General features: G+C 42.2%; 3 protein-coding genes across 7 annotated transcripts in view; 2 read left to right on the top strand and 1 right to left on the bottom strand.

Annotated features, from left to right (window-relative positions):
* Positions 1–26,058, top strand: part of LOC137293001 (vacuolar protein sorting-associated protein 33A-like) — a 182,185-nt gene that overhangs the window by 51,318 nt on the left and 104,809 nt on the right. The window lies entirely within an intron of this gene.
* Positions 2,721–10,166, bottom strand: LOC137292950 (universal stress protein in QAH/OAS sulfhydrylase 3'region-like). 5 transcript variants are annotated; one of them, XR_010957478.1, is made up of 5 exons: positions 9,967–10,148; positions 7,528–7,608; positions 5,041–5,147; positions 4,032–4,844; positions 2,721–3,878 (listed from the first exon to the last, which is right to left on the bottom strand). XR_010957478.1 is itself a non-coding variant. In XM_067823871.1 (4 exons), exons 1-4 carry the CDS (start codon positions 10,037–10,039, stop codon positions 4,629–4,631), a joined length of 477 nt encoding a protein of 158 aa, XP_067679972.1. In that variant the 5' UTR covers positions 10,040–10,166; the 3' UTR covers positions 2,721–4,628. The 5 variants fall into 5 exon arrangements, 4 of the variants coding, with proteins under 4 accessions (XP_067679972.1, XP_067679973.1, XP_067679974.1 ...); XM_067823871.1 differs by having other exon boundaries at positions 2,721–4,844; positions 9,967–10,166; XM_067823872.1 differs by lacking the exon at positions 7,528–7,608 and adding an exon at positions 7,397–7,477 and having other exon boundaries at positions 2,721–4,844; positions 9,967–10,160.
* On the top strand, positions 16,479–25,289 carry LOC137292934 (noelin-3-like). The gene is made up of 2 exons (XM_067823870.1): positions 16,479–17,520; positions 22,551–25,289. Exons 1-2 carry the CDS (start codon positions 16,788–16,790, stop codon positions 23,342–23,344), a joined length of 1,527 nt encoding a protein of 508 aa, XP_067679971.1. The 5' UTR covers positions 16,479–16,787; the 3' UTR covers positions 23,345–25,289.

Genomic DNA, 26,058 nt, shown 5'->3' with positions numbered 1-26,058 from the left:
CGGATTGGAATTCCCGATGTGATGCAACAAGACACCGCCTGCGTGCACACACCAAAGATTCGCAAGAACTGCATTCAGGTTGTGGATTTTCTGGCTGCTTTTCAGATCTTTTCAAATGTGAATAATATCGACAGGTTGTCATATACGCAGGTTTTCGCGTCAAGGAGAATCCTCAGCTGCATGCATACGTAACATGCTGAATCACAATCACATCGCTGTCAAAAGGGACAGAAAATTCAATGATATAATAGATCCATTGGCTTTATCAAAACGAACAACACACGATTGGCTTTATAAAAAAGGACAAGATGCACAGAAGTTTAAAGCTGTCATTTTCAATGACGCCATGGACATGTTCAGGGTCGTACCGTGGATGGACCTCGGGGTCAAAGCCAGGGGCATGGTGGAGACGGTATTGAAAGCCTCGAACCATGCCATCATGTCTTTTGAGATATACTGTTGACCCAAGGAAGAGCATCCACTGACAAGATGTTGGACAGACAGTAAATTCATTGCACAATCAGCATTTCATGGAATATTTTCTTTCAGAATCACATTTAGGCGATAGCGAGTGGGAAGCTGCATGTCTTGTGCAGCAAAATGAAATTTTAGACCAGCTGACTTCATCCAGGCGAAAGAGTCAGTGTGATTGCTATTCTGTTCCACACATTGCGTACACATGATACAATGGCTTCTCAGAAAGCTTCTCCACACCTGACCGACTAGAATTGGCGAATAACTTCACCTGGTTAACTCCCATCCCTGTACCGTCCAGCAGTACATCACTATCAACAAAATCAGCCTCAAATTTCAGAGTGTGTCCAACAATCTGGGAGCTGTAGAATTCCTTGGTTTCACCTTGAGTCCTGACATGCATCACCAGAGGATCATCTAATACATAAATGAGATTAGATGCAGGGGAATCATACATTTTACACTCTATGTCACATTACATATGCCTTTAAAAAAAAAAACCAAAAAACAAAAAAAAACATCGTCCCCCGTCAAGCCATAAATTACGAACGGTCCCTAACCTATATTATTCATCCCCATCACAGCGACCTGTGCCGTGGGGTGTGGTACTCTGGACACAAAGTGTGTCAAGCATACAGGTGTACATGCTAAGCAAGCTGAAGAGGAACAGTCGCTGCTACAATTCTTTGAACTGTTAATGCCAATATGTGATGTTGAAATTGTGATCCACTTGTAAGACTGAGTTATACACAGCTAAGCGTCACCCACTATTTTTGTGATCTGCTACTTTGGATATTCAATGGTAACTATCATAACGAGATCTATGCCTGTCATTGACATCAATGGTTTGATTATGTTTGGCAAATAAACGGGTGATGACGCTGTGATGACGACCCATTTGCCTTGCAATGGCCCTGCATGACATGCCAGCATTTTTCGTGCCTTTCACCTGCCATCTCTCAGCTGTAGCTAACTTTCTCCTCACCGTGACTGATTTTCTAACTCTAAAATGAAAGGAGAATCTCACAATACACCAGTGAAACCAAGTGTGTGAAACTTGATTTTCAAGATTCAGATGGTAGGAAAATGGAGTTGCACGTGCAGAACGCTTTCCTTGTCATACCTTGACAATCTTAGGTTGAAGAATCTATGGAAGGCTAATTAAGTTATAAACATTTACAGTTTGTATGTCTAATCTTCAGTGGTGAAATCAAGACACTATGAAAATAGTGGCGCTTAAATTTTGTGCATGTGTATATTATGTGAAATTGACTGATTTCCTTATCTGACTGTAACATATTTAATCTATACTGTTCGTCAGTCCGTGAATTTTACTGCACGTGTAAAGATGGTTGCGAACTGCGTGTGCGGCTCAAAGAAAACACCCACATTCATATGCGAGTCGGGTCTGCTCATTACTGTCTTGTATAACCAGGTAAAGATGTTTCCACTTGCAAGATGTACCCTAGTTCATATGAATAAACTCGTATTCCAGCCAAGGCCTACATCGAGCACACTTGATATAGTGTGGAGTCCTCTAGTTATATGCTGGACTAGATGTACCCACACGTGTTACGTTACAAGTGAAGATAGAAGATTGCAGGCTTTCGGGAACAGTAACAGGTCATTGTACTGGTGTCGCGTTTCATCAACATCTCGGTTTACATTGTATAACGACTTGATATCTCTGCACAGTATAACCATTGTACAACATTTGACTTGGTTGTATTTCGAACAGAATTATTCTTCAACAAACCTAAATGGAGTAAGCAAGGCCAAGCCATGGTCATAGTGAGTTAACATGTGACGGAAGTACTGGTTTGTTTGAACATTCCAGCAATATGGCTGCAGTCTGTACATGACTGACCAGGCCATCCAGTTATTAACAGCATGAGCATCGAACTGCGCAATTGGGAACCGATACCATGTGTGGACAAAGTGAGCTAGCAAGACCATCTGATCCCGTTAGTTGCATGTTACAACAAGCATGGGATAAGGAAGATCAACATTCTACTCTGGACATTCATGGATAACATATGTAACTAAAGCAGGGTGTATAACTGAAACAGCTGCAAGAATTGTATGATCCTAAGGGAGTTGAGATTGAAAGTATGATCCAATGATGACAGTAAGACAAAACGCCTTTGAGCAGCTCAGCAGAGCTGGATAATGTTTTTTGATGCATACAAGTGGGTGAGGCAAAAGCTCAACAATAAAGTAAATATCAGCAAAACAAAACAAAAACAGACAACAAATAGGACCTTTACTCAGCTATATAATTTCTGATACTTCAATTTTGCTGTATAATTAAGTGCATGAGATTCTGACAGTGAAAACAATAGTTTGTATAAATTACAATTCATACAGTTATTCAATAAAACAATTTCTTGGAAACATCAACACTGCCTTCTGAGCAAAGTGATGTTTATATGAAGTAGGTGAAAACAGAGAATATACAAGTCATGCCAGAAAGACATCATTTGACAACCAGTAGATAAACAGAATATTGTCATAAACTGTGGATTAGATTCAGAGAAAAATAGCTAATACTGCCAGAGAAAATATATTTTATTCTAGTTCTAAAACACATTAGAAAAGGTCATTTTCACTGCCAAGTCAAAACCATACATTTATGAGAAAATGAGGGCTATCTGTACAGCCCAGAAACACAAAATACTCTGTTGTTGTCATGTATTAGATGGTCAAACAATATAAACAAATGAAACCATTTGACAAGCAAGGTATGTCTCAACAGCATAAAACTGATAAAGGGCAAATCTTGGGCTTAATCCTGCAATCACAGGATTCTGGTCTGTTAAAGGGACACCACTCTACAAATGAAAGTATTTATTCAAATGAAGACTGCCTTGGCATTTTCCCAGATGTTTGATCAAACCATATGTGTGACAAACGTGTCTACAGCACACAGATCACAGATCATCTGTGGGTGTGACAAACGGGTCCACATCACATAGATCACAGACCTTTTGTTGGTTTGACAATTATGTGTATACACCATAAGATCACAGACCATCTGCAGGTGTGACAATCATGTGTCTACATCTCACAGACCATCTGTTGGTGTCACAATCATATGTCTAAATCACACAGATCACAGACCATCTGCAGGTGTGACAATGGTATCTACATCAGAAAAATCACAGACCATTGCACAGACCAAGTTAACATCTTCTGGGAAAGAAGATGTGAGAGAGTGATTAAGGTTTCACTCCGTTTTTAGCAATATTCCAGCAAAATCACAGTGGAAAGACACCAGAAATGGGCTTTACACAATGCATACATGAGGGGAACTGAACCATGGTTCCCCTTCCACAAAGTGATCATAACGCTAGGATGATCGTAACATATTCTAACACAAGAATGAAGATTTTTATGGATATCAACTTCTTTATGAGAGAACACAACGTTTCAGAGTTAATGCTTACTCCTTCATCAGCATCCTTCATACATCCTTCATAAGCATTAACTCCGAAACGTTGTGTTCTCTCATAAAGAAGTTGATATCCATAAAAATCTTCATTCTTATGTATTTTCACTTCTAAATGACATTCAAAGACTTATTTTAACACAGACTTACAACTGTCCTGAAGCAATGATTGCTTTGAGGAATGGGGCCCAGGTCTTAAGTATGATGGGCAAATGCTTTAACAACAAAGCTAGCTATCCCATCGTCTCTGGGAAAAGAGAGATTGGTCTGTATCATAATTTTTAACGATTCAATTTAATCATGGATTGCTTGCCCTTAAATTTGCTGCAATGACTTTTTTGTTTGTAAATAATAATGTAATGCATATACATATTTTGAAAACAACACATTTAAACTTTGTGTTTAAAAGGTATATGAATGCAGACTTGGTCTCGTCACAATATGGTTGAAATAATGCAGATGTGACGTAAACCTCAACTGAACTGGGAATGGAGGAAATACACAACATACTTTAATTATTTAATACATCACATATTTACATCACTCAACATATGGGTATGGGCAGTGTTCCTATTTCTCGGTTCAACTATCACCCAGCCCTAAGCAGCTTGTGTGATTAGTTTTTGGATTGACACTCCTCATAGAGTTATTCTGCATTTCAGTTGGGAAACACAAAGTGTAGTTGTCCATATGAGGAGTTGCTGAACTACTTCTTGTGTTCATTTACTGGTTTATGTCGGCACACAAGAACTGGGACAGGGGAGTGATGTAGACAGTAGTCGCTGACACTGCCAAGAAATGTCCTCCTCATCTTGCCCATGCCCCGAGTTCCGACAACAATCATAGCAGCATTCTCTCCCTTGGCAGCCTCGATGATTGCCTCCCCGACCTTGCCTGTCATCTGCTTGACCTTGCCACCCACCTGTGAAGGAGGAACAGACACATTAGGATTCCCCCAACATCTGACGTCATACTTCAAGACAGGTGAGGACAAGTACAAGTGACCAGAAAAGGAAAACTACATTGCGAGACATACATGTTATGATACATGTCACCAGAATAGCAAGACTACATTGATACAAGTGACCAGAAAAGGAAGAGTATATCGCAGTGCATACATGTATTTTCTTCATCTTTTCACTGTATTTGTCAACCAGGTGTTTGATCTTCACCTCCTCCTCTTTAATGAGTTCAGCCACAACTACAGGATCGGTCAGCAAGGCTGCTATTGAAAAAGAAGCAAATGGAGAAAATATACTGTTCACAGTTTTTTCTTACAAAGATAGCTGGCAAAGGTTTTACACACAAAAACATTATAACCCATATATATGTTGCTCAAAGGCTTTAGTCACACTAATAATTGGTCCCATGGAATAACACAAAAGGATAAGTAGGACCAATGCTTCACATAAAGTAAAAAGATAAACCAATATATTTTAAATGGACAGTGATTCTCAAAACAATGAAACTTAACACGAGTTTTCTTTACAGGAACTGAAGGACTGAAAATACACACTTGTCTCTATGAGGCAAAAATGAACATTTGACAAGGAAATTATCCATTACGCTCTCAATGAGGCATAGCGAGCCATTTTCAATACTATACTACCAACAAAAAGTAAGGGAACTGATGAAATGACAGTGAATGAATTTGCTCTAAATGTCCACTAAATCAAATTTTGGCGTGAAGTTCAATATCTGGTGTGTCCACCATGTTGGGCAACACCTACATGACACCTTGATGGCAGATTGTTGATTAATTTCCGGATGGTTGCCTGTGGTATTGCCCACCTCTACTAATGAAGAGCTGCACCAAACTGGGCCAGGTTGACGTGTGTGGGGTCCCTGGCATACACCCTTTGACTGAGAATGTTCAAAAGATGTTCACTTGGTGACAGGTCTGGCAGCCCAATATGTCTGTATGCCCTCTTGTTGGAGATAAGCTGTGACAGTTCTGGTATTACCATCTCCTGCCAATGATTCTAGCCAGTTGGAGCCATGATAGGATGCAAAATTTTGTCAACATATTGCTGACCAGTCAAGGATCCATTAATGATGACCAGATGTGATTGCCTGTCTTGTGTAACTGCTCCCCACACCATGACACTACCACCCCCACATTGATCATGGTCAATAATTGCAGCTCTGGCATACTGCTCACTGCTACGGCGCCAACAATATTTCCTGCCATCTGTGAATTGGAGGCAAAACCTTCACTCATCTGAGAACATGGTGTCACGTCAATGGCACAAAGCCTGTTCCTGATGTTGCCTCGCCCATGCCAATCTTTGGCGCCTATGGTGAGCTGTAAGGGTAACACCCTTGAAAGGCCACCTTGCTTTTAGACGGGCTTGATAGAACCAGTTTTTAACTGGTGAGTGTGAAATTAGTCACCAAGTGAGTGTATGGAACTTCCGATTGATGGCAGGTGCTGATCTGAACCTACTGCGTGGGGCCATTAATGCAATGAGACGATCCTGTTGTGGTGTTGCTGATTTTGGTCTACCATGCCCAGGTTTCATTGAAGCCCCACCTGTTTCGGGTGAAATAACACTTTTTAATTTACCCAACAATAGGGCAACTGCATACAATGATGTCCCCTCCGCCCACTCCCCGCATAATACCCGCAATTCTCAATTTTGTTTGTTCACTGAGATAATGCCTAGCAGGCATTTTTCAGCATTTCAGCAACTCTATTGCATTAATGATTTTGAATTCTCCAATACATTTACAGAGGTTAACTTCTGTGTGCATGTGCATCATGTGGAATTCCATTGTCATCGGAAGTTGTGTTCAGGAGCAGCGATATGGTAACGCACCCTTTCTACTTGCTGCATTCAATTTCTTTGTCCCCTTATTTTATGTTATCCCCATTGACAATCATAGATAGATGCAAAATAGACAGATTATATATATATACACACACACACACACACACACACACATACAGAGATGTAACTGAGATGTAGTATAGACAGACATACATGCATATATATAAATAGATATACACACATACAGGGATGCAATATAGACAGATGTACAAACACACACAGGTGCAATGTAGACCAATATACACACACAGAGAGATGCAATATAGATACACATACCAGAACACACTGAGATGTACAGATGGAATATACACACTTACACAGATTTCAAATGCAAATACACAAAGATGTACACACAGATACACAGTGATGTAATATAACCAAATATAGTTTCTAGTCTCACAGAAAACAGATACAAGGAAAGCTTCACATAACTCAAGCTAGTGAAGCAGGCAGGGATGCAGAGTTACACCAGCAGTTACTCCAGCCATATAGGATCATCGCAGCAACATTACAACAGAGTTACACCAGCAGTTACTCCCGACTTATAGGATAATCACAGCAACATTACAACAATGTTACAGCAGTGTTACACCAACACAACAGCAGCCGTTACAGTCCAGTGGTGTTGCTGGTTAGTACTCACGGGCCTGAGTCAAGTGAGTGTACTCTGGTACATGCACCAGGATGATGTGGTCCGAGCCTCGATGGGCGTGTTTGATATAGACTGCAACAAAGTGGACACAGTTAAGACACAAGCCTGTGACAGCTACTTACGTGCATGAATGAGAGATGCGTACTCTGAACAGTGAATTAGTGTGATGTTGTCACCGGGACGATGCACTTGCTGCACATAGACTGAAATGTACAAGATACAGGGTGCTTAGGGTCTGACATCTTGTCAGAACAATGATTCAGAAACAATTGTCAAAACTGTTGAGAAGAAACACTTGATTCTACCTGGGTACTTAAACCATAGGTACATCAACTGTGAGGTCAACAGGAGAAGAGAATCAGACATGTCATAAACCTTTCATGTCTTTAGTGAAGCATGATAAAATCTCAATTCTCCCCGTTTGCTTACAGAATTTGTGATACAGATATAAACATGTTCCATCCCACATCATGTCCAGATAGGAAACATTTGGTCTCAACGTACACACACCATGCCTGGAGTATATATCTACCTCACTGAACACATCCCCTCCACCCCACCACCCCTTCCCACCAAATGTACATATATTTGTCTGCCAGTCATAGTCTGGTTCGGGCTGAAACAGGTATGGTCAGCTGGCATAAAGGTTACACTCCACCAAGGGCTCAAAAATCCCAGTCAGTTTTCATTTCTGGCCATCAAATAATGGTATCTTACATGTCTGTGGTCTACTAAATAGTTTTCCACTTATGGTTTCAAACTGCATATAAACTTTGATTTCATTTCATATCTGCTCAAAATGTAACCATTAAATTTTGCAATGACAATAAAGTAGAATTATCCTTCTTTGCTGTTTAGCACTTTTCCATAAATAGTCTAATAAACATTAACATCAAATACCACATTGATTTATTCTTTCATAATTACGTCATCATGATTGTGTCATAAAATCAGGGCAAGTGGAAAACTAGTCAGGACAAGTTTCTTTCATACGTGACTTGCCCTGTGGCAAGTGGCTTTTAAAACACATTTTGAACCCCTGCCCACGAAATCAGAATCCATATTATAAAAAGCCCTTCTAGGGAGTCTTTAGTGCTGACTGAATCATTTGACAGCTGTGATTGGGTGATTTTGTGCAGATTTTTAAATTTTTTAAAAGTACATCTATCCAGTAATTAAACTGACCTTGTTTTGCAATATTTAGTACTTATTAATATTTAGTCTTTTTTGACATGACGACTTATACTGAATGTGACCACAGGTATTTTCAAGCGACTGATCTTCTGTACGAAACTGCGCTTGGTCCTTTTAACTTCCTTTACCTGGAAAAGGAGCTTGCTGAAGTCATATTATATATTGCTACTTCTGTATTAATAGCTGTTGATATCATAATTAATATTTTCAAAAAATACAACATCGCTATAGAAGTCAGTGGGGATTTATTGGGTCTTGTGTAGCCCCACTGGAAACACCCTTGAGTGATTGAGTGATTATGTGGCTTTTAAAAATATTCCACCAACATCACTGCGAGGGACATCCATCTTGAGTGAGACCATACTGTACCACTTGAGATGGCAGTACTATCTCATTACAGTGCTTTGGAGGCCACCAACAGAATTAGTTTCCACAATCAACATTAAAAATGACACTAATACTTCTATGACTGAAACTGGTTACCTGTTCACACACAAAAATGTTGGAAATTGAATTTTTATGTACTACTTGCTTCATGTTAGGAAAATCCCAAACACATAAACATCTACTTTCTCATGTTATGCCATTTTAATTCATATTTTACGACACTTACCCCCAAAAATTAAACTGACTCACAGTCTATGTAGCAACAGTACAGTTATATGACAACAATGAGCATCTCCTAATGTCCACAACTCCCAGGAAATCCTGTATTCACATCTCACATCAGTACGGCATTGTCCCCATCCTGATTCCCATGATCCGTTTATCTACCCATCATACTACTATATGAAGAATGTGGGCATATCTTGATCATGAACTATGATGACTACAAACATACAGCTCACTGTGAAGCCCGCAAGTCCCCAACGGTATCTTACAGTAAACCTCTGGCTGTTAGTTCATAACTGTGAATAATAGAGAAAGTGGAAACTGGCGACTTGAGTTATTACTTATGATCGCTATGGAAAAAATGGGTTTCAAATCAAATACGATATGCCAAAAATGAAGAAATGACTGTGTTTTAGTATCAGCACGGTCAAGTAATACTCGCGCTAGCTCGACCCTGCGTCTGCTGTTAAGCACAACACAATGAAACGCCGTAAACAAGGTGTCGGCGTAAATGTTCAGCAACCTCAGGCTCGTGCTAGATCTAGACTGAGTGACACAATATGAAGTGTGCAATGTTATCTAGAAAATGTTTTCATTCACAGAGAGTTAAAACCTCCACCCATGCTCAAGATATAAATCATTGTTTCGCGGGACGGTCTTGTCTGTTTGTACGGCTTGCACGTCTGCAGTACAATGGATGGTTTTGGGTGTGTAAATCGTTGCTGCATGGGGCTGCTTGTTTTACTTCTACTCACAGTCGAATGCATATTCCGAGAACTCGCTGTCATCAATGGCTATAACTACGTTTCTCCCTTCTTCTGTGGCCATGTCAGCAGCTTGAAGGTACCGATGCACCGAATATTGTCCCTAAATGTAACCAACACTATCAGCAATAGTGCGCGAACATTGAAATAACACCGACAGTCAATTTGGGTGTGCTCTAACCTTTGACCCTGCCACCGGGGTGAAGGTCGATTGAGACCAGCTGCAAGGGGATTCCCACTTGCGATTCTCACTTGCGTATCGACTTCCTCAATGGTACATAGGAGTGGTTGGCAATAGCTATATAGCGAACGAAATGTGAAAAAGTACTTCGGCAACTCGTGTTTTCATTACCAGATAACATGTTTATGCGTAAGAATGAATATTTTATGGATATCAACTTCTTTATATGAGAACACAACGTTTCGGAGTTAATGCTTACTCCTTCATCAGGTGAAGCAGTAAGCATTAACTCCGAAACGTTGTGTTCTCATATAAAGAAGTTGATATCCATAAAATCTTCATTCTTATGCATTTCACTTCTAAATGCCCTTCAAAGACATGTTTATGCGTATAAAACACATGCATTTTGCTATAATGGCAATCTGAAAATATGCTCGTGTATTAAAATATTTTTAACACAGTTTTTGTCAAAAGAAAAACCTCTGCAATGCTGCGCGCATAATATACCTTTATATGGTCCTCTGGTCAAGATTAAATATTTTAAATAATGTGTTCTCACTACTTACTGAAAGAATCCATAGATTCTTATTCCTGTTTATGATCTTTGTTAACTTTATTAACCAGGACAAATGTAACCGGAGACACCTGCAAGTGCCACACCTGGGTTCTAATCCGCAGCTGGGTAGAAAAAGAAAAAGACAGTGAGTGAAGTATACATTCTCTTTGTCCCTTGATGTCATACTGTTGCACACGAAATTACTTACCTCATCATCCACCTTAATTCGTATTATAAATGGGACTGTATTTATGAATTAAATGTAAACTGACATTAAATAATAATATACAATATTTAATGTGCGCACGTGTGTGCGTGCTTACGTATATGTGTGTGTATGCGTGCGCACGCCCTCAAAGGCCACCATGGAAAATAAATTCGAATGCACACCAACCCAACCACAACTTGATCAACCATACTCTAAACAAGAAGAGGGCGTGAGCCGTGCCAGACCTCCTACAAATTTGTTTCCAGTCGTTTGTTTCCGGTCCCTCTTGCCGAGCTGTATGTAACCAAAGTACTCTTGGCACTGCCGTTCACAGTTTGAAGAACTTGTCATTTGGAACATTGCCAGACAAACAACGTCTGTATCTGGAAATGCCAAATAAATGCATGAATACATTATCCAGGAGTTTGAATATGTCTCCAAATGGTAAAGTACCTGCTTTAATGACATGTCAGTTCCATCATTAGCAGTAAATGCTGCGTAGCTCAGTAATATCTCCAACTAAAGTTACAAATATTTGATACCACAATTCCAGCTTGATCATATAGTCACCCTGGGGTTCAGCCATGTGTGTGTTGAGTGAGGATAACTATAGTCATACGAATGTGACTACTCCTAGATAGAATTCCCTTCCCAGGGAACCTGTCTCCGAGCAATAACTTCAAACAGACTAGCGTGTTGAAGATGATAGACTATGATGACTTTTCACTTCCACACTTGTTGCAGCAGGGATACTCTATAACACTCACTCTCTATATAGGCTCCCTGGTTGCAGTAAGAGACTCTCGGCACACCAGCCTCCTGCGTCACACTGAGTCTGCTAATTAAGCCTTGTCACATGCTAAAGCTACAGCACTTCTGTTAGTCTATCTCACAGTCCACAGACCACATTATTTTACCTACAGCCAAGTCCTCCCTGCAACGCTAAAGTCCTAAAGCAAGTCTAGATTTTCTCAGATTCTGAACGTCACATGGCTCCTAATCAATGTAAATATGCTTATTTTTCAAAATTATACAGATTCGTTTAATCGTATTCGTATAACGAGATTAATCGTTAGTCTATAGACTCTCCTAGACTTCCTTCATTAAAAGCGTTTGTATTAATGGCAGTGCTGGACCTAAGGGACAATAACTTGGTTTAGGGACTGTGAGACTAACAGCCCGGTTCATACCTATAGTGTAGGTTTACACAACATGGCTGACCTCTGCACGTGACCGTCTTCCACTGCGGAGACTGTGCCTATGACCACCCCATGTACCATTAAAAACACGTGTCAAACAGTTCGCGTTGCTAGGTGATATATAGTGGTCAAGAATACCACCACTTACTTTGGTACTTACACAAAGGTCAAGAGGTCAATATGTCAGCCACTCTCCCAGTATAATGCCTAGGTTTGTACTGTTCACATCCAGATTTCCATCGTGCCCTCTCATGATAGTTGTCGACACGGTTTAGATCCACAATCTGAATATAGATTAATGGCAATATGTCTCCAATGGTAAATGCGTCGTGATGCGCTCACGCCATCATCAACATCGGGTTGTCAGACTTGAGCAAGTTGAACATTCACTGAAACGTTTATCTGTGCAACAATGATCACTGCATAGTTTATCTCTACAATAATAATCACACGACAGTTTATCTGTACAACACTAATCACTGGGCCATTTATCTGTACAACACTAATCATTGGTTCAGCAATAATCACTGGAACGTTTATCTGTACAGCAATAATCACTGGACCGTTTGTATGTACAGCAACAACCACTGGATCGTTTATTTGTACAGCAATAATCACTAGGCCGTATAACTGTACAACAATAATCACTGGAACGTTTATCTGTACAACAGTAATCACTGGAACGTTTATCTGTACAACAGTAATCACTGGGCTATTTTTCTGTACAACAATAATCATTGGGTCGTTCATCTGTACGACAATAATCACTGGAACGTTTATCTGTACAACAGTAATCACTGGGCTATTTATCTGTACAACAATAATCACTGGAACGTTTATCTATACAACCTAACGAAGCATGTTTTGATATTTATCGATGTTTTAGAAAATACCGTTTAAAAAAACCCCAAATAAGATAAACCAGACAAACCAACCAAACCAAACAAACCAAACTATACCCTTTTGTAACAGAAACAGGTTTGAAGGTTTGTTTATAGCTCGACATGATGAACCAAACTAATTAAGTTTGTCACATTCCAAAATATAATAAGTTTATAAAGACTTTAAACGATATTTTCACCTTTGAAAGCTTCGTTGCCAAAGGGAAGGATGAAATGAAGAAATTTGTAAAGAAATGGTATCCTTTACTCCCAGAATTCAAACCTGACCTGTGTATGCAGCAACTGCTTTTGTAGTCTTGATCTGTTTTCTCTTTTGGGAAGAAAAAACAGATCATTGTTTTAGTTTGATATTGATTAATCGGGTTACATATTTATAAGTGTACTGATGTAACACTGGGAACATGTATAATTATAGGGTGGGTATATGATGCAATATACAACACAATAAGTCAGATGTGGCGAAATATACAACACCCATTCAATGTAACACCAGACTCTGCATGATATATCAGATGTAGCATTATACTATAACATATGTTTGATACTAAGACCTGTATACAGTATCTGTCAGATAACACGCTACGTATAACACGGGTGGTTGACGTCACTGTAATTGTGATATGTGTCCGTTCAAATAACACATATTGAACTATAGTAAGTTTCACAACAACAAGGAGAACAACAACCGTGATTTCGAGTAGTCTGAAGACAGGTCATCCCGACACGACACCGTCGGACACGTACGGCGGATGAAGCGGCCATAATATATTCATGCTTGGAGCCGCAGCCATGGAAACCCGCCCAGAAGCGATAGTTTGCCCGGGTGGTGACACAGATACTACGTATTTCTTACTTAGTTTGATTGTATAACGTCGCAGTCGACATTATTCCAGCTACATTAGGGCGGTTTGTAAATAATCGAGCCAGGACCAGATAATCCAGTGACTGACGCCATCGGACATCTATCAAACAAATCACCAAACATTGTTTAGTATAGATAGGCATTATTTCATAAGTATCACTCATTTCTTCTTCATTTCTTCTGTGAATAACGTTGGAATAATTAACAGGGTTCTCTGAGATGGCTGTATTGGAATTTACAGGGTTCACTGAGATGGCTACGGTCGAATTTACAGGGATCTCTGGGATGGCTACGTTCGAATATGTAGGGGTCTCTGAGATAGGTATGTTCGAATTTCAAGGCGTCTCTGAGATAGCTATCCTCGAATTAACAGGCTTGTCTCAGATGGCTACGATCGAATTTACAGAGATCTCTGAGATAGCTACGTTCGAATTTACAGCTGAGGGATCTCTGAGATAGCTACGTCCGAATTTGTAGGGATCTCTGAAATGGCTCTGAAATTGTCCAGAAACCGCGTTTCCATTTGAATGTTACCGTCCAGATGAGCTTGTTAATTAGGAACTGCACTGTTTTTACTTGTAGGACTGGCGGAGGCTTTCTGGGAATGAAGTGTTTTTATCGCAACCTCTCATCAGATATCACGATGCAACATATCGATTGTTTGGTTTGGTAAAGCTATTTGCACATAACAACCAGCCTCTTATACTGCTTTCTGAGAAGAGGGTGCACAGTTAATTTCCACCCGTTTTCACGAGAGAGATTCAGCAGTCATCTCATACACTTTCAGGACTGGGGAGTTTGCACCCTTGCATCTCACTCCTGCCGTGAAATCTCACTCCTGAACACTGTTTACAAGCCACTATCATATACCTGAACATTGTTTACAAGCCATGGTCATATAGCTGAACATTGTTTACAAGACACCATCATATAGATGAACATTGTTTACAAGCTGTGGTCATATATAAGAACATTGTTTGCAAGCCAGGGTGATATAGTTGAACACTGTTTACAAGCCACCGTCATATAGCTAAGTATTGTTTATAAGCCAGCATCATATAGTTGAAGATTGTTTACAAACCACTATAATATAGTTGCACGCTGTTTACAAGCCGCCGTCATATAGTTGAACACTCTTTTCAGGCTACCATCATACTTTTACTCTCCCTTCCTTGCGAGGCATCCAATCACACCTGGGTGGACTGGGACACATAGTCACAATCCGGGTTTATTGCACTTAGCTGTACCCGCAACTTGGCTCTTGCATGTATTCACGTGCCCACCACCTGGTCATTTACAGTGGGATGCATCAATTCTTTTAAGTGCACAGGGTTGAGTGCTGTACACTACTGTCCAAGGGTTTTACACCTGGTCACAGGCCACGTGTTCGATCCCAGTAACGTAAACTCGCTGGGCCACTAGTCTGCCGCCTTAGACAGTTCACCCGTCACGTCCCATTTAGTTAACAAGTGATGACGAGTGTCTGATGTGACATGCTTACTTGAATACTTAGATAACTGAATGATCACCTAATAGGTACAAACCGTTCGTGAAAACCTTTACATACCCGTCTGACGTTGTAAACAGTTGAGGGGTTATAGGCTACCCGACATATTCCAGCAGTGTCATGGAGGGAAACCGGAAATGGGTTTCAAGCACAGCACCCATGTGTGACGACTGAACGTTGTAACCAATGGTTACCCCCACTCCAAGAGTGAGTAGATTGTTACTACAACATATCATCAAAGCCAGAAATGCAAATCCGTTACAGAAACCTGTAGTGATGGCAGGCAAATCTGACCTACCCATCCGCCTAATCACAACCGCGGGTTTGATGGAATGTGAGGATGTAAGTGCACAATAAATATGATTTAAATATGAACTAGATGTGATAGATTATGTTTACTATATAGCTGGGATGGCTTCTGGTACGCTGGGAAAGTTCGTTGCCAACAACTGAACTCATAACGTTAATGGAAGGGCATATTGCCAACACTGTGCAGGTCTCCTGTGAAATTGATTCTGTCAAAGTCTAACTGAAGCCCCTTTAATGAAAACGTGCATTTCAACGGTAAAATTGATTTGAAAGAGTATCAGGACTTAAGCTGAATCGATAAGAGATAATGAACATTCGTGATCGAGACGGGCACAATCATCAGCCAAAAGCTTTCACTTGGTCGGCGAGAGAAACCGACCACAGCGCCTCTGCTGTAAACAGAATCAGACCAATCAAATTAATATTTTATAGTCCCAACTGTCGATACATAGCATTGCATGCAGGTGCTGCTCTTCAAGCTGGCCTCTCTTGTTTCTTTAACCCTTTTTATTACAACTTGCAGCTGGTCTCAATCAGCTGAATTTCAGTGAATGTTATTCAGGTATCTATCACAGACATGAACCTGGTTTCCATCAGATGACAGATTTGAGGAATGACGTTTTGATAGAATGGCAACTGTTGTTATATAAAGTTGTACCTGAAGCAATCTAAAGGGTTAATAATTTGGTTAGCGTCATTTCTACAGTTCAGTTTCCCGGTATTGGGAGAAGTGCTGTAGCGTATACTCGAAAACACTGACGAATCATCTTACACTTCCTGTGGCCAATTAAACTGAGGACCTGAAGCACGTTACAGAGACGTTGTGTACAAGTCCTACAAGTAGCGGGGACGACTTCGACCTATGTCACACCATGGAACCTGTACAACGTCCACGACTGTGACGGATTCTGGGACTGCGGCTTACTAGAGTTCCATGTTTTCAAGCACTCAGTTTGATTAGTGTGAGTGCTTGACTATCGACCTCCAGGCTCCTGAACATTTCGTAAGTAATTATTCTATTGAAGCTGTTTCTCTTTGCCATCAAGTACTTGAAAAGTCGCCGCCGAACATTTGATACTCCAGACGAAATGGGGCATTTATCAGTGCGTGTCTGGGTGGTGATCGCTTCTCTTTGTGTTGTGGATTTTTCTCAGACTAAGCCTATTAAAAACGACAAATGTGAATATGACTTGGACCTTGTGCAAAACAACATCCGGGTGGTGTGTCAGGGAAGGGGGGCCAAAGTCAACATCTACGCTACAAACGCTGAGTTGAAGGACGCGGGAGCGTTACCTGCGAAGAAAGACAGGCGGCCGATAAGGCCTCAGCGAGACTCGGAACACACGAGAGCTAACTTGTACTATTTCCGTGACGCCAGTCCGATGTCCGATATTATACGGAACTCCACGAAGAAGATGGAAAGGATCAAACGGAAGTTGTCCCGAGTGGCTACCTCTATGACCAACATCTCCCATCATCTGGCTTCCGGTGACGAGAAGCTACAATCCGACCTGGACGCAATGAGACGTATGCAGTATCAGTCGGTGACGTTGAAGGACACCATGCTGGCTGCCATTCAGAACCAGTACACGTTCATGAGAACCGCCATTCTGTCACACAGCGCCGAGATGTCCAAGATGATGGACTCCCTTCAACTGATGATTGACGTCACCTCCAAAAGTCTCCAGAGCGCCGCGAGGTCAGAGGTCGATCTATACTCAGAGCTGGGGTATGTTAATCAGACAATGTTGACAATGAGACGGATGTTGTCCCGAGAACTCAAGAAGAAGAGAAGGCGGCCAAATATCAACAAAGAAATAGGTGAGTACATGTTCCAGCGGCCTATTAGTCAGGTCAGGCAACGTTTTGATGTATCCACAGAATGGCATCTGTATCTCTCTGTGTGTCTACCGTCTGTGTCCACGGTATAACGTCCGTATCTCTCTGTGTTATGTGTTCATACCTACAGTCTCTGTCCACTGTATGGTGGCTGTGTCTCTCTCATGCCTACAGTCTGTATCCACAACCTGGTTCCTCAGTCAGTCCGTGTCGAGTATCTGTCTGTGCCTGCCTGTGCTCGGTGTCTGTGTCCACAGTTTGGTGTCTGTGCCTGGTGTCTTGGTCATTCCGTGTCTGGTTCCTTTGTAAGTCCATGTCTAGTGCCAGTGCTTGTCTGTGTCTGGTGTCAGCGCCCGCCTGTGTCTGTTTCAGTTTGAGTTTGTTTCTGTGTCCTAGCCCAGCTGTCTGTGTCAGTCCGTGTCTGGTGTCTGTTCCTGTCCGTGTCTGGTGTCTGTGTCAGTCCGTGTCTGGTGTCAGTGTCTGTCCGTGTCTGGTGTCAGTGCTTGTCTGTGTCTGGTGTCTGGTGTCAGCACCCGCCGGTGTCTGTTTCAGTTTGAGTTTGTTTCTGTGTCCTCGCCCAGCTGTCTGTGTCAGCCCGTCAGTCCGTGTCTGGTGTCAGTGCCTGTCTGTACTTTGTGAGTCCGTGTCGAGTGCCAATGCTTGTCTGTGTCTGGTCTCTAGTTTCAGTTTCTGTTCGTGTCTGGTGCACGTGTCTGTGAAGTCTGTGTCAGTCAGATATACAAGACATTGTCGGGTGGTCAGATCCTAGTCACTAGGCGCACGGCGCCACATATGCAATATACTTCTGGACATAGTCCAGCAAAAGTGTAGACAAATTACGACACACATTTCAGTTTCGGCACGTTTCCGGATGAGGCCCTTACAGTCATTCACTCACTTGCTCACTGTTGAAGTGAACATGACGTAGAGGTGTGCAGGTTCACGTGTTCGGAAGGATTACTGAGATAAAACTCACTTCAGTCCATAACGGGAAATTGCAAATGTGTGATTGTAATTATATCTTTAACACATTTCCATGTGGCCGCCGTCGGCCATTCAGTAATATGCGGAGCAATCACTCCGATCTTTTGTCTTATTGCATGACCGTTGGCAATTTGTGAACAATTAACTGAAGAAAGTTTGTTCTTTTGGTTTATACCGAGCAGAGTTAACTTTGATGTTACTTGTGCATTGTGTGAGACGTGACAATGTTCGAGACGTGACAATGTTCGAGACGTGACAGTGTGTGAGACGTGACAATGTTCGAGACGTGATAGTGTATGAGACGTGACAATGCATGAGATGTGACAGGTATACGAGACGTGACAATGTAGGAGACGTGACAGTGTATGAGACGTGACAGTGTATGAGACGTGACACTGTATCAGACGTGACAATGTACTAGACATGACAGTGTATGAGACGTGACAGTGTATGAGACGTGACAATGTATGAGAGGTGACAATGTATGAGACGCGACAGTGTATGAGACGTGACAGTGTATAAGACGTGACAGTGTATGAGACGTGACAATGTATAAGACGTAACAGTGTATGAGACATGACAATGTAGGAGACGTGACAGTGTATGAGACGTGACAGTGTATAAGACGTGACAGTCTATCAGACGTGACAATGTATAAGACGTTACAGTGTATGAGACGTGACAGTGTATCAGACGTGACAATGTATAAGACGTGACAGTGTATGAGACGTGACAGTGTATGATAAGTGACAGTGTATGAGACGTGACAAAGTATAAGACGTGACAATGTATGAGACGTGACAATGTATAAGACGTAACAGTGTATGAGACGTGACAATGTATGAGACGTGACAGTGTATGAGACGCGACAGTGTATGAGACGTGACAGTGTATAAGACGTGACAGTGTATGAGACGTGACAATGTATAAGACGTAACAGTGTATGAGACATGACAATGTATAAGACGTGACAGTGTATGAGACGTGACAGTGTATAAGACGTGACAGTCTATCAGACGTGACAATGTATAAGACGTTACAGTGTATGAGACGTGACAGTGTATCAGACGTGACAATGTATAAGACGTAACAGTGTATGAGACGTGACAGTGTATGAGAAGTGACAGTGTATGAGACGTGACAAAGTATAAGACGTGACAATGTATGAGACGTGACAATGTATAAGACGTAACAGTGTATGAGACGTGACAATGTATGAGACGTGACAGTGTATGAGACGCGACAGTGTATGAGACGTGACAGTGTATGAGACGTGACAATGTACGAGACGTGACAATATACGAGACGTGACAGTGTATGAGACGCGACAGTGTATAAGACGTGACAGTGTATGAGACGTGAGAGTGTATGAGACGTGACAATGTATAAGACGTGACAGTGTATGAGACGTGACAATGTAGGAGACGTGACAGTGTATGAGACGTGACAGTGTATAAGACGTGACAGTGTATGAGACGTGACAATGTATGAGAGGTGACAATGTATGAGACACGACAGTGTATCAGACCTGACAATGTATAACACGTAACAGTGTATGAGAAGTGACTATACGAGACGTGACAGTGTATGAGACGCGACAGTGTATAAGACGTGACAGTGTATGAGACGCGACAGTGTATGAGACGTGACAGTGTACGAGACGTGACAATGTACGAGACATGACAGTGTATGAGACGTGAGAATGTTCGAGACGCGACAGTGTATGAGACGTGGCAGTGTATGAGACGTGACAGTGTATGAGACGTGACAGTGTAGGAGACGTGACAATGTAGGAGACGTGACAGTGTATGAGACGTGACAGTGTAGGAGACGTGACAATGTACGAGACATGACAGTGTATGAGACGTGGCAGTGTATGAGACGCGACAGTGTATGAGACGTGACAGTGTATGAGACGTGACAATGTAGGAGACGTGACAGTGTATGAGACGTGACAGTGTAGGAGACGTGACAATGTACGAGACATGACAGTGTATGAGACGTGGCAGTGTATGAGACGCGACAGTGTATGAGACGCGACAGTGTATGAGACGTGGCAGTGTATGAGACGTGACAATGTACGAGACGTGACAATGTACGAGACGCGACAGTGTATGAGACGTGACAGTGTATGAGACGTGACAATGTAGGAGACGTGACAGTGTATGAGACGTGACAGTGTAGGAGACGTGACAATGTACGAGACATGACAGTGTATGAGACGTGGCAGTGTATGAGACGCGACAGTGTATGAGACGCGACAGTGTATGAGACGTGGCAGTGTATGAGACGTGACAGTGTACGAGACGTGACAATGTACGAGACGCGACAGTGTATGAGACGTGAGAATGTTCGAGACGCGACAGTGTATGAGACGCGACAGTGTATGAGACGTGGCAGTGTATGAGACGTGACAATGTACGAGACGTGACAATGTACGAGACGCGACAGTGTATGAGACGTGACAGTGTATGAGACGTGACAATGTATGAGACGTGACAGTGTATGAGACGTGACAGTGTAGGAGACGTGACAATGTACGAGACATGACAGTGTATGAGACGTGGCAGTGTATGAGACGCGACAGTGTATGAGACGCGACAGTGTATGAGACGTGGCAGTGTATGAGACGTGACAGTGTACGAGACGTGACAATGTACGAGACGCGACAGTGTATGAGACGTGAGAATTTTCGAGACGCGACAGTGTATGAGACGCGACAGTGTATGAGACGCGACAGTGTATGAGACGTGGCAGTGTATGAGACGTGGCAGTGTATGAGACGTGACAGTGTATGAGACGCGACAGTGTATGAGACGTGGCAGTGTATGAGACGTGACAGTGTATAAGACCTGACTCACCAGTCTCTAAATATAATGTCTAAATGCCTATTTTGCGGTGGCTTTATTATGGATCAGCAGAACTAGTAACTATTGTAAATCATATCATCACCCATAGCACCGACATGGAGACTCTGTGGATATGGTTGTCATGTGATAGTGGCGGGGTGACCTGGCGTTATAGGGCAGACACAATGTAATCAGTCCATACAGTATCGCTATTCCACTGATCCTCCAAGCATTAGGTTAATTGGTAGCAGAATGACGCCTAGACCCGAATGAGTTACACGAAGCCTACTTGACAACATCTACATTTCCTGTATAGCATGAGAACGAAGAGCTGAGGGGAACTTCGCGCTGAACACTATTCAACTAAGGCAACGTGCATGCACGTGCGTGTTTGTGCCTGTATGTGTGTCTCTGTCTCTGTGTCTGCCTGTGTGTGTTGGCTGCACCAGTCCTGCTGATGCCTGTCCTAGAGAACCCAAACATACCATGACGCAGTCGTTGACGCCTAGTTGATCAGCCCTTTCTCTAATCTTCATACCTACTTTTCAGCCGATCAGAATTTTCTCTCGTGAAAATGAAAAATAAAGACACCACAGACATCTCTGGTTACACTGAATTCCAATTCCTTGTTTCATAAGAAAATGACATTTAAATTTAAATTTTAAACTTTAATAACACCTTAGTTCTATATTTTGTCGAGGTTGAGGCAGCATACCTTAACTAGGAAATCACAGACTGTCCCGGATAGATGGGGGTCGTAAAATGATTCACAGAGCAAGGGGTCCACTGGTTACACCTGTTATGTGTTTTTTTTTTTTCGATTATCCAGTGTAGTTCTGTAACGCACAATGACATTGATATCGGCTCCGTACCAGGCCGCCAAAGTGTTCTAGCGGTAGAGTCTCGTTTTGAGATTTTTGAGATTAGATGAATCAGATCATACCCGGGATACGTCAGTGATACATATCACGTCAGATCCGTTTTCCGTGTCTCTGTCAACAATACGTTAATTAAAAGCTAGCGATTCATAAATATTCGATTCTCGACCAAACATGATCTTCCATCTATCTGTGATCTTCCATTAAACGTAAGAACATTGTCCCCTGAGGGCACATAATGATACTTTACAACCCTTGTATTTGTGAAAACAATAACTGACTTTGTTTTCGAACGTTACAGGAACTTGTCCTCAACAAATTGTGGCCATCGGCGCCGGGGACGTCATCAACGTCAAGGGGAAACGTGGCGCTTTCATGAAGGACGTTATGGACGACACGGGAACGATCTACATCATGTCAGGCAGCGGGAGCTCCGACAGACTCGTGGAATACGAGTCAGAGATTGACCTTCAATACCAATTCACCTCCATAACCTTTGACCTGCCATTCAAATGTCAAGGCACAGGTCATGTCATCTACCGAGGCTGCCTCTTCTGCCAGAAAGAAGGCACGAGCAAGATAATCAAGTACAAGTTAGACCGGATGGAGAATATGGGGGAAATTGACGTCACCAAGACTGGCATGGAGAACCAATATGCGTATGAGTTCGGGGACATCAACGACATCGACCTCGCTGTAGATGAGTACGGGCTTTGGGCCATCTACAACACGCCGGAAACGGCTGGGAAGATAATGATCAGCCGCATCAACGATGCCAGCATGGAGATTGAACACACATGGCTGACGAGCTACCCTCGTAGTCTGGCCAGCAACACCTTCATGATCTGTGGCGTCCTCTACACCGTGGAATCCTTCAACGAAACGCCCAACTACATCAAATACATCTTCGACACCGCCACGGCCAAGGACACTGTATTGAAGGGAGGAAGTCTTGTGTTCCCCGCCCTGGACGACTCGAACGTCCACGTATCCATGCTGGACTACAACTTCAAAGACGGCATCCTGTACGCGTGGGGTGGAGGCAAGGTGTACTCCTTCCACGTGTTTCTGGAGGATGGCTCCAGGATCCCATAGATCATGGGCATCGCCATCTTGTATTTGACGCCCCGATGGCGGATTGAGCGCAACGTCTTGCACTTCCAGAATTGCAGCGTCGTCATCGGCACTGTTCGGAAGATTTGATCGGTTCAGAACACGTGTCAAGGTCACGTATTGTCACTTGTCGTGGCCAAGGTGCGCTGGATTTGGTGTCTGCGCCAAATGACTTCATCTGATGTGGATTGGTATCGTGACTTAATGACCTCATGACGTAAATGACATTGTTCTCACAAACGGCTTATTTTCTACATCTGCATCTGGCAGGTATTTATGGCTGCGTCTGGATGCCGCAAGGCTTCAGCTGAAAAACGTTTGAATCACAGGTAGAAAACCTGTAGAACGTGAAGGGGAGATTACTCGTTCTCAACGCATAGTTTTGTAGTTTTGCTTCTTAGTTTGCCATGCACAACAATATCTTGTCGCGTCGTCAAAGCAGGCCTTTGTTCATATACTGATACATGTGTATACACAGTGCGTGCCTCCAGTCTATGGCGCTTTTTATGGCATTAGTAGTATTAGAACACCGGTACTTAGAGAGAAAATAGCTTTATTCTAGATGCTGGTCATGAACAATTTTTCAGATATTGAATAAAATTCTACGTCACACCTTGAGAGATAATCAAGGTACCGGTAAATGAAATTAATGGTGGAATCACGTTTGTATGAAAGGCATTAGAATAAAGTCGCTCACAACATATAGGATTTTGAGGTATGAAATATATAATCGGAGTTTCAAACCTTTTGTGGATAAGACGTTTAAAAAAATGTTTCATTTACGATATTATTGATGACTATAGTAATATTAGGATTTATGCCACCGTCGCATTCTGCATGAATCCACAACCTGCCTTGTTTCAAACCTTCAAAATTTATTTGTACTCACGAAACTGTTGACTGTCCTCAGGCCAACCGAACATCGTGTGATGTAAATATTCATGGTAGAAAAAACCCCAGAGATATGCGTTTCTAAGTATTGGCATCACAAGATGGGGAAAACGAGAGTACGATAACTTTCGACTCTGAGTATAAATCTACGATCAAGGAACTCAAGCGGATTCGTAAATCCGTTGTAACTTGTCAATTTTGTATCGTCTCATTATGTTTACAGGTAGCTATGTTTATACCCGTAAATAACACACGGGTGGCTTTGTCAAGGAAAACGATCCTAATTGTTTTGCCAGGGTAGAAAAAGTCTCCACGTTTCAGTGGAGATATCCCTGGTATGTTATAATGGGAGACAATCCTGATCTACCTCCACTTTCGCTTCTGCATCTTTACAGACTGTTTATGTACAGCCGTACAGAAAGTACAGTTTGCTGAATAAAGAAAAAAACTTTCTAAACATATCATTATTGTTGTGAAGACTGAGACTGCGATCTCGTGGGTGCTTCGACCTGCTTTGTTTCTAAAACCATTTAATTATAGTGCAGTGGTATAGCCTAGTGGTTAAGGTGTTTGCTAGTCACGCCGAGGACCCAGGTTCGATTCCTCACATGGGCACAATGTGTTAAGCCCATTTCTGGTGTTCCCCGCCGAGGTATTGCCAGGATATTGCTATAAACGGTGTAAATCTAAATTCTCTCTCTCATTTATGCAAATAAATAATCTCTCACCTCTGTGTTCAGTTACCTCCCTTAGTAGACCGTTCGTCCTGGTTTGGAATCCTGATTCTCACTGGTGATTATGCTTTATCTGCTGTGGCCTGCCGCATGTTTGGGGATTCCACTGAGGTGATAAACAAGTACTCCTCCTGGATATATATGTATATACCGGTTTCGCCCTTGTTGGGAAACGAACCCCGACCGTCGGTTTGACGAATAAACACGTTAATCTCAAAGCTACCCCAGAAATATAATCTGAATGGTTGGCGTCGATGTGAAAGCCGAATGTAGTGTAGTGACAATAAACCTGGCAATTTAAATATCGGGTGTTTTGTGTACGTAAGGCTAGCATGGAGTGAGTGAGTGAGTGAGTGAGTGAGTGAGTGAGTGAGTGAGTGAGTGAGTGAGTGAGTGAGTGAGTGAGTGAGTGAGTGAGTGAGTGAGTGAGTGAGTGAGTGAGTGAGTGAGTGAGTGAGTGAGTGAGTTTTACGTCGTTCTTAACAATATTCCAGCAATATCACGGTGGGAGACACCAGAAATGAGCTTCCCAGTTTGTAACCACTGGGGAATCGAACGAACCCGGCCTCCGGTGTGATGAGCAAACGCTTTTACCACTAGGCTACCCCACCGGCCTCTGGTAGAGTGTAACATACGTTATAACTGGGATAACACTTTCTTAGTTAAGTACAGATCCTAGTCCTTTTGTTGGATTGAGTCCCATCCGGATTTCGAAACCACACCCTCAGAGTTAAGATTTGAATGAGTTTTGCTGTAAGTTTTATGTGATGAAAAAGGGGTCAAACTACGCGAAGCGTAATAAAATCTTTCTGCTTTGTGATCGGACATCGAACGGTAGTGCACATTGATTTGTCCATGAAATGGACAGAGTGAGTAGTGAGTTTGGTTTTGCGCCGCTTTTAGCAATATTCCAGCAATATTGCGGCGGACAACACAAGACATGGGCTTCACACAATATACTCATGTGGGGGATCGAACCCCGGACTTCGGTGTGACGAGCGAACGTTTTAACCATTAGGCCACGCCAGATATTGACAGGCATTTGTTGTACTGCGCAATGTATTATCAAAT

The sequence above is a fragment of the Haliotis asinina genome, chromosome 1 (assembly GCF_037392515.1).
Source record: "Haliotis asinina isolate JCU_RB_2024 chromosome 1, JCU_Hal_asi_v2, whole genome shotgun sequence".
Taxonomy (NCBI): domain Eukaryota; kingdom Metazoa; phylum Mollusca; class Gastropoda; order Lepetellida; family Haliotidae; genus Haliotis; species Haliotis asinina.
Note: the sequence above shows the minus strand (reverse complement) of the source record. Positions and strands in the feature narration are given on the sequence as shown.